Source organism: Penaeus vannamei, chromosome 34 (assembly GCF_042767895.1).
Source record: "Penaeus vannamei isolate JL-2024 chromosome 34, ASM4276789v1, whole genome shotgun sequence".
In the NCBI taxonomy this organism is placed as follows: domain Eukaryota; kingdom Metazoa; phylum Arthropoda; class Malacostraca; order Decapoda; family Penaeidae; genus Penaeus; species Penaeus vannamei.
Window position 1 is genome coordinate 8536354 of NC_091582.1, and position 10000 is coordinate 8546353.

Here is a 10000-nt window from a genome sequence, read left to right on the forward strand (position 1 = left end):
GTTGTTTATACTTTATGTACATAAACATTGTAACATCATAAAAGTAGAACAGCATGAATTTTCAATTTTTCATCAACAATGCAGCTTGTGAAAACTTAAAAACAAAGGATCTTTTAATAGTCATTATGATCCTACAATATTTATGTGAATAAGTTGATTGCTTATATCTCTCTTTTGTTTCTCCAAATCTATACAACAGTTAAAATCAACTTTACCATGAGATCCTCCAGGTAATTAGTGTATAAGGTTAAGCTTCGAAGCTGTTTGCACCAAGCCAGTAGAACATCCAGGATATTCTGTAGTCCTTGCTCCCTCTATAAAAGAAATAATTATTTGACAAAAAGAAATAAAGCTGGAATCCTACCAGACCATATGTCAGTAGCTTCAAGATATTCTGAATTTAAAAATTGTAAAATACAGATCCTAATAATTATTCATTTATTTTCACTCCTTTTTGTCTGTTTTTGGTACACTATAAGCAAGGCAATACTTACTTATATAAAAAGAATAAAAAAAACAAAAAAACATTTCATTTGAAAAAAGAAACATTAAATTTGCCTTTACCTCTATTCTCCCAAATTTTCCAACAAACAGGGAACCTTCATAATGTAGATGTGTCAATTTTGTGAATACTCGAACTCCATCCCAGGGAACATCACTCTCCTCATTCTGTGAGCCCAATACCCAAAGGTGAGTAAGCTGTGGGAAACAGACTGACAGGCTACCTAGGTGGTATGCATCCACACACGAGGGCTCAGTCAACGTTACCTCCGTCACTACATTGCTGATGGGCATGGGATCGTCATTGATAGCAATCTGGGAATGGAGGAGAGACCACTCTAGACCACATATGGTGACTTTCTTCAAGTGCTGTAAACTGGTGAGGCTCTGGAAGCTGGATTCTGTCACTCCAACACCACAATGTTGCATGATGATGTACTCTAACTGTGGGCATGCTTGGCATATATACTGAATGTTGTGTTCCTCAGGAGCAACATAGTATGATGTTCTGGGAAGGACAAGAGGCTCAGACTGTAACATCAGGATGTCTTTTATGACAACAGCCTGCAGATCATATCCTCCTTCCACTATGGCATCTAATCTGCGCAGGGGTAGATTCTTCACAATTGCTTTTACACCAACATAGGTAAGCCAAGACTCACTGACATTTAGGTAATGAAGATTTTTCATTTTTAACAAGGCAGGGATGCAATCTGTGAAATCAGTAATTTTTCCAAACTTTTCCAATGAATTTGGATCTAAGCCAGAGTCAGTTAATGCCCCATACTTCAAATCTAGATATATTAAGTGGGGACTGTTTGATGCTAAACCCAGTAACAACTGGTTAATCTTACTACTAGGAATTTTAATATGATGTAAAGTCAGATGTATCAGCATTGGCATCTTTGTCAAAGCAGAAGAGAGAAGTTCAAATTTACTGATGGAATATTTCCATACATTTTCTCTCTGGCTAATCAGCATTCTAAGACTGGTTGCATGTTCTAAGGCTTTAAGGTATTTGGCTGGGTTTCTTGTTGGGAAAATGAACTTGTCGACATCTATCTGTGTTATGGATGGAGATAACAGCATCAAAGCCAACTCGTCTATTATGTCCAGGACACAATTCTCCACAGCACAGTTTGTAATATTGTCAAATATAGGTGCTAGTTTATCAAGAAATTCTGCATGAAAATTGGGAGGGATTGATGCAAGCAAGTCCCTCAAGAAAGAAGCACATGGTTCAATGTCTTTAATATTTACAAAACGATACACAAGTTGCTGCAGAAACATAATACTCTTCTTTACAGAAAGAGACGCTAAGGTCTGAACACTATTTTCACAATCAGCCATGGTCAATGAGTTTTCTGGTCCCTCTCAAAGTACACAACAAAGAATGGAGTCTCTCATTTCATTATGGATGCACTTTTCACTTATCCTTTACTTTCTCCTCTTCCTTGAACATCTAGGATTAGATCAACAGTCTTTGCCAATTCATAATCTTTATTTATCTTTTCCAAATTTTTCTTTTTGTAAATTATTCAGTGTATCAAGTCTCATCATTCTTGAAAGGTATTCAGATTCTTCCATTTTATTAAGCACAACTGGCTGGAATACAAAATTGTATTATTATAAATACAGCAAGATGAAAAAAAAGGTTTATCAAGTAAATAACGGTATTATAAAATAAAATGGTATGCAATCCTTAAAATATAACAAAACTGGACAAAGAAATAAAAGAAAATAGCTCATGATGTAAAATATACTGAAATCTCAATAATCACAAAGGGCTATGGAGTTTTTCATCTAAATTTTTTTTCACTTGATCAATTACACGTGGGTCAGTGAAAGCATCTATCAAGAGCTTTAGGTGAGAAAACTGGATTTCATCTGTCGTACTACAGTATTTCTTTGCATTTTCCTCAGAATCTCTCTTCTTTTCTTCACAATTACCACTTGCCACATTTCCATAATATTCTTCGAACAACAATTTTTCAACCCTGGTTATATCATGACTACAACACCATTCCTCATTTGTCCAGTCAAAAATACCAATGTGTGCACCTTCACTTTTTTCAGATTCTTGTTTTTCTTTTGGGTTTGTGTTATGGAAAACTTTATGAACTAGAAGATTAAGAAGATCTGTAGAGGTCATAGTAGCCACACTCATCATATTAGGGTTAAATGCTGAGGATAAGAGGTCAACTGACTCAATACCCTGACACAGAGATCCTATCTGGTGCATCACAATGGCTTCCTTTACTCTTTCTTCATCATCAGAAGGAAGCTCAATCCATGTATTTACACTCACCGCAAATTCTATATTTTCTACTGAGTGCCACCACTGATTTGGTACAAATAACACATCCCCAGCCTCAAGTGTAACTACATGAGGAGTGGTCAAGACCAATTTAGGGTGTGAAGAAGTATCAGGTCGGGGAAATCCTACTTCACTGTATATACTTGACTCTTCATAAGGCACACGTGTAGGTGAAAGGTATTCTGACTGAGACTTTGGAAATAATACCCATCTCTTTTTGCCCATTACCTGAGCAACAAGATTACATCCATAGGTGTCAATATGACATGGTGTATTAGCACCTGTGCTTCCTATCCATAGTGTGCTATCAGTTAATCCCCTCTCAGTGAAACCAAATGTACCCCAGTCCAGAGCACCTAATAAGAGCTCTGGGTGCTCTAAATCTTTCATGTAAAAATAATCAAAATAGGCCCAATGTGTACTGCAGTTTACCTGAGACCCACATTGACTTAAACATGTCCTCTGACCTTTTATCCATTCTAAAAAGTCACAATATCTCATGGACACCTTCATACACTCTGTCTCCCATTGTGGAGACTTCAGCTGGTCACCCTCCTTAACCCTTGCACCAACACGAAACATCAGGTTGTCATCCCCCAGGACTCTACCCCAGTCTTTGATCTCCCATTCTAAACACTTCCACTTTCCCTTAAGGTAGCCTTTGAACACTAAGGGTTCCTTCACGTCATTTAGAATTGCTCTTCTAATAGCCTGTGGATTCAGGAGACTTGTCTTTTCAGAGCAGAGTTCTTCAGAGCATTCCTGACGTGCTTTCTTTTGGACTGGTTCAGCCATCACTTTTACCTTTGAACATCAATCTATTTTTTTTCATATACAGGTTCCATCAGCATACTGGTTCATCTGAAAAGAAACAAAATGAATTAACTAATGGACAAAATTTCCATTCACCCTCTTTTTCTATCTCTTCTTAAAATACTTACATTCATATAAATAGTACAATTTGATACATAAAAAAATACAATTAATCTACTTATTGCTGCTGAAGTCAGAAATATTACATAAACAATTTGCTACTATAAATCCTTTTGAAAAATCTATACTATCATAACCATCATCTATTACTTCTACACAAACACATACACAAAAAAGTCATTTACTTTAATATTAACACTTCCCATTCAGGCACTGCCATGTTATAATTCTGTTGTAGTCATGGGGCTCTGTGTATATTTAGCAGGCTACATAGTAAAGGTTAATCTTTACTGTATGGACTCACTAAACTAGGGTGCTGAGGGAAAGTGCCCCCTATCAACCCTCCAGTTGGGCAGTGCCCAAAAGGTATACCTAATCACGGCAACTTAGACAGATAAATTTTGTGACATGGAGTTGGAGATGGTCTCTGGTGAGTGCATCCATAATGTAAAGAATTATCCATAGTAAATCTTGAAAATCTGCTAAATGTTTGCCACTGGCCTATATGTGGCCTCCACATTTATCTGCATTCAGGCAAAGACAGACAACTTTCTAACACATTCATCTCAGACAACAGAGCTTGTGTACCTCTCTGGCCTTTATCTTTAACTACAGAATCAGTGCAATCTCTAGCATGCCAGAACATATGCAGTGGACATTTGTGAGCATGAGAATTATAATGAACACTAGATACTATGCCACTATCAGGATGGATTTTATTTTGTATATGCCCTTCATCATAGATCACAGCAAGTTCCAAATTCTAAGAAAAAAGTCATGTTTTCAAATGCTCTGTGACTCATTTTTCTTACATGAAACTTTTTATTTTATTTCCAGAATGTTATAAAATAACATTAATCCACTTTCCTGCATCAGATCTAAGTACTTTCTGTCTCTGACACCAAACATTTATGCCATGGGACTTGTGGATAGTAGCTTCCTAATTATTATTTTTTCCAATTTTTCACATACTGAATATAAATAGGCCAAAATATGCCAGTGAAGTTAATAACAGGAAACATATGCCTCGGTACAAAGTTTTGAAAGAGCTGTGAACCAAAGATCTTTGGCAAAAATGGTCTCAATTCCAGACTAGGATAATCATGTAAACAAGCCCATCCTTTTTATATCAAATACACAAATAATTATAAGACTTCCTTCTCAAATAAATACTATATAAAATATGCAGAAGTTGAGTAAGGTTAGGCTCACCTAAAAATAATATTTACATTAGTGTGAAAACACAAGATCTAACTGGCCAATCATTTGAATGCTTGGTAATTGTTACCAAGAATGACACACCCTCCAGAGAAAAAGTCCCAAAACCAGGGTTTCATGTGAACCCAAACCTAACCTTTCCTACCTTTTATTTATTCCTTAGACAGGGGGGCAAGCCCCACTATACCTCCCTCCCCTTTATTAGTACTTCATACCAGCTTATAAAAAATGGACATTAAGAATTCTGACTGTGAGAGCGTTGTGGACTTTGTCTCTGTGCAGTGATATGAAGTGAATATTTTTGTTATTTCGTAGTAAATATGAGGCTGCTGCAGCTGTACCTGTTCTTTTTTACTAGATTTCTTGTGCGGTGTCCACTTCCCCCATCTTTGTGCACTGCTCTCGGTAACATACTGAATGTAATCATGTAAACAATACTGAAGTAAACAAACAGCACTGTATAAGCACTTAATCAAGTAAACAATATTGAAGTAAACAAACGGCACTGTATAAGCACCTACCACACAATTCACTGCAAATGATATATCCGTGTGTCCCACTCCGTAACATATCTTTTAGAGATATAAAAATGGACAACCCCTACCTGCCTTCCAAATAATCTATTTTCAAGACTCCCTTGCTAAGTTCCTACAGTAAGGTGTAAGTGACTCAAACTACAACAGACCAAATAAATCAGCACTTCTCAACCTGTGACTTACAGGTGGTTCTGATATGGCGACAATATGATGCCATATGTTGCCATTCACTGCAAGGGACACATGGCAGTGACAGCTTCTCAACACTGGGGAGACATGTATACAGGTGACTCAACACCGATTGCTGACACCATACACCAATTTTACCGAATAAAATGTGGCGATATGCGCATCGAGACGTACATACTTCAAAAATCCGACGCAGAGTGCAAAAATCTGGACATCTCTATACGTCAAAGTCCAAATCCCGAGAGAAAGGATCACTAAACTTGAAGTCAACTACAAGAACCTCAACAAAGGCATTTCTAACCCTGATCCCCTCTGTCTTACCCTTTTCAAATAGCTTCCTTGAACTCCGTGGCAACATCCCGAAGACTCAGATAAAGGAGGGGCAGCCTAGGACATGACTCAGACTATCTAAACACAAGATATTCTTAGGTTTACAGGCCCTTTAATAAGAGCCAAACTCCCTTGCCAGGCACGAGGTCGGCGCCATTCATTCCCTCTCGATTTTGAACCTTCAAGTTCTTTGTCTTTTTTGGACTCGATTGTTATTTTTGTCTGGATGTAACTAGTTAGGTGCACTAGGACTCCATAGTTAGTTATAATAAATATTTTCACATAGGAATACACACGTGTGTGCGTGCATGTGTGTATATATATACATATATATATATATATATATATATATATATACATATATATATATATATATATATATATATATATATATATGTACATATATATATATATATATATATATATATATATATATATATATAGATAGATATAGATATATAAATACATAGATAGATAGATATAGATTGATATGTATGTATATAGGCAACATTGTTGTTTCATGTAATATGACACAAGGCAATTTCCACTCCATCAAAATGAAGCCCGCGATATCCAAGCTAATCGCTGTTGCTGCATTTTTTCGTTGTGGATTTCTCATAAAATGCATCGTTGTTGGAAATTATATCTTGCCGGCAGGAACACTGCTTATTTTATATCAGTTTACCATTTGACGACCTTGCTCTAACAAGGAATTTGATAACCTTGAGCCAAAACGTTTATTAGGGTTTTTAATCACTGGGAGCTCATACTACCAAATATCAGACTTTGGCAACGTTTTGTACACCTCTAGGAAACGTTTTGAAATTCCTCTTTTGGGTGAGTCGAGTATTCAACAATTCTCCACAGGTTTGTTTAAGATGAAAATAGTAATAACAATGGCAATGAAAGAGATAATGTTAATATTAACAATATTGTTAATAGTGATATAAATTATATTACTACTACAAATAATAATAGTATCAATGATCACTAGTTAGATCCTTCTCGCCCATAAAATCCTACTGGCACGTGACATTTTACATATAATAGAATCAGTAACCTTGGCAATTCCAATTCCATAGTTACCACAGCTATCCTCAATATTTTCAATATATTACACGTGTAGCCATATTGGGAATATCAAACAACACATTACCAACATATACTTTAATAAATCGAGAATGAAATACACCGTCAATTTCATTACTTTGAAATTTATTCCCTATCTGTGTTGATCCGTCCCAAGTAATGCCTAAACAAACACTCATTTTGAGGATGTTGAGTGTTGAAACGTATATCATCGTTTGCTGATTCGGCGAATCATCCTGGAGTTTTGACTTCAATTCCTGGATGAGCGAAAACTGGTGGTGATGTGGAGGTTGGAAGAACTGGTGGTAGATGGTTGAAATGTACGTAAACCAACATATTTTGGTGAATCATCGGCATCGTCGTAATTCTCCATAGCTGCTTCGAATAAGACATTGTTGATTAAATGTGTCACTATTGTCTGGGAGTTTGGGTTAAGCTTCCGAATTTCATTTGCAACATGTTCACCATACACTGAGCAGTCATCCCTTTTCAAATCTTCTTTCAAAATGTTATAGGAGCCTTCTGCTTGCCCACCCTCAATATTTTTCAATTTCTTTGTCCCTTTCCGTTACTTGTCTCTCTGCCTTCGTCATTTTCGCCTTCATTCTCAACTCCATTGTATTTTCCTGCTTCTGGATAGCTTAAATACGGCGTCATTTCCATTTCTACGGTTTCAGCATGACGACCACTTTCTGATTGATTCTGTAAGAAATGTAGAAAACGTATCGTATATAAACAGTATACTTGAAAACTTACTAGTAAAGACCAATGTTAAAAAAAAAACAAAACAGCTTAATCACAAAGAATGGACTAAGTAATCGAGGGGGTTGAAATCTCTCCGTGCTCTCGGTCATCTACCAAGCCCTGAGACCTTCCCTCTCTCCATACATTTTTTCTGCCCTTTCCTTTCTTCCTCCGAACCTTTCCCTCCCCTCTCTCCTTAACCCTCTTCGTACTTCTTCCCTCACATCTACCATGTCATCTTCTCTCTCCTTAACCCTCCCTTTCCCTCTTCTTTTACCTATCATACCACCCTCTCTCCATACCATTCCTGGCCCTTCATCACTCGGAACGTACCAAGCCCTTCCTTCTCTACTTACCCCTCTCCACCTTTTCCCTTGCCTTTTACCCACCAGGCCATCCTCTCTTCTTGTCCCTCCCGGCTGTTTCCTTTCCCTCTCATGTCATGCCATCCCCTCTCTCTTTAACTCCCCCCTAGTATCTTGTCTTTTCCTCAAACCTACCACGCCTTTCCTTCGCTCCCTTCCCCTCTCTCCTTATACCTTCAGGCCCGTTCCCTTTCCCGACACCTGCGAGTCCTCTCATCTCACCTTTCTTTCCCCTTCCTCGCTCCTACCAAGTCCTCCATTCCCCCCTACCTCGTAACCCTTCATTTTCTGCCCAAAATTCCATGTCTTAGTATTTCCACTTCCAGTCTGAACATGTGAAGTTTGTACTTTGCTTATTGGCCAACGCTACTCTCCGGCAAAGCACAACCTGTACCATGTATATTTCAGCAAGATAAAACATACACCTGTGTCTTATTTGTGTCTACAAGTTTTGTTTTACCATAATATCATATTCATTGGCTTTTGTCGAAACGCCAAGAGGCTGCTAGTCGGTGTCGGACGAACAGGTGTCTTCAGACAAATTTTATCATCACTGAACCAAAATTGCATTTCATTGGAAAAAGGGACACCCACCTAATCAGGTATTGGCCTTTCAGCTTGAAGCTCGTTATCTGATGAATAGGCAGGTGGGATCCCCACGTCCATGAGTAATAATAGCAAGTCGTAGGCAAACCATTGCTTTCTTTTCGTACGTCGTTCCAAGCAGTACGCAGATTCCTGGGACCGGATTCTCAAAAGAGCCTTAAGTTAAGGCGCGCTGGAGGCCTTAACCGTCCTGCTGTATTTCCCTTGTATAAGAGCGAAGTGTTGATTTCCCGCCCGCCGTGAAGCTTCAAAGGCTGCTCTCCCCCTGCGTTAGTCTACGGCGCCTTAACTCGCACAAATATGGCGGGTCCCTTGCTTTGTGTATGTGTATGTAAGATCGCTCGGCCGTAAGTTAAGGCGCCTTAAGAAGATACGGCGCCTTAACGCATTTGAGAATCTGGCCCCTGATCTTATTCCTTACCATCTCTGTGTCACATTCAAACTTCGTAGCTAATATCTGATGTGCATCTAGTTTTGTCTGGTTATTCTTGTATTTCCCATCGTGTGGGTCCTATAAATTAACCATTTTCTATATTCTTCAATAAACTTTGCCGTTTTTTCTTTGACCAAGTCATCTTGTTTCCTTCCTCTTGTAATCTTTCCCGTGACCGCGTGGAAGGCAGGTATCTCAACAGGATTGTCGCATGCGTCAAACTTCCACACTGTCGCATGCCATATTTTGTCGCGTGTTGCACTGGTTTTAGCGCATATGTGAGAGAGAATGTAGCATGCTATATGTTGCAAAAACTTTGCCATGATGGAATCAGGCTTAACAAAAAACAATTTCAAAATGTAACAGACAACTCATCCGTTCAATTAGTTCTACTGTAATTCAACAGATGACGCTGTTTGAGTTGACGATCCTGTTTATTGCATCGTTAAGACAGACTTTCTTGCCTCACGAGAGTCGGTCCGCATCGGAGTTTAAGCGATGTAAATAAAAGTTGGGATTAGTTTGAATTGGCGACTCCGACAAAAAAGTACTGCATCTCAAGACATACCAAAATCTTGAGACTAATAGAGATTATATAAAAGAAACAAAAGAAGAGAAAGAGGCTTTATCGGATACAGACTATACGAAAGTCTAAAACCCTATAAAAGAATAAAGAAGAAGAATTGGCGCTGGGTGAAGTAAAAAAAAAAAGTTTTGAGTCATCTACACTCTGCCCTGC

At 38.1% G+C, this 10000-nt stretch overlaps 3 protein-coding genes across 5 annotated transcripts in view; 1 reads left to right on the forward strand and 2 right to left on the reverse strand.

Annotated features, from left to right (window-relative positions):
• The window catches only part of LOC113821979 (uncharacterized), an 11268-nt gene extending 5075 nt beyond the window's left edge, over positions 1-6193 (reverse strand). Inside the window, exons 1-4 of one of the 3 annotated variants that reach the window (XM_027374483.2) lie at positions 6016-6193; positions 3623-3679; positions 565-2106; positions 216-314 (exon numbers count right to left, since the gene is read on the reverse strand). In XM_027374483.2, coding sequence (XP_027230284.1) covers positions 216-314; positions 565-1851 — 1386 coding nt within the window. In that variant the 5' untranslated portion in view covers positions 1852-2106; positions 3623-3679; positions 6016-6193. Of the gene's footprint in view, positions 1-215; positions 315-564; positions 3680-5688; positions 5778-6015 lie in introns of those variants that run through there. The other 2 variants (XM_027374491.2, XM_070113529.1) reach the window with 2 other exon arrangements.
• HSPBAP1 (HSPB1 associated protein 1) lies at positions 2758-3613 on the reverse strand. Its single transcript, XM_070113417.1, has 2 exons — positions 2810-3613; positions 2758-2766 (listed from the first exon to the last, which is right to left on the reverse strand). Exons 1-2 carry the CDS (start codon positions 3611-3613, stop codon positions 2758-2760), a joined length of 813 nt encoding a protein of 270 aa, XP_069969518.1.
• Positions 6194-9779: 3586 nt separating the features above from the next.
• The window catches only part of LOC113822006 (rotatin), a 24318-nt gene continuing 24097 nt past the window's right edge, over positions 9780-10000 (forward strand). Inside the window, exon 1 of the mRNA XM_027374519.2 lies at positions 9780-10000. This exon is cut by the window's right edge and continues 85 nt beyond it. The gene's annotated coding sequence lies outside the window, so the exon portion shown is untranslated.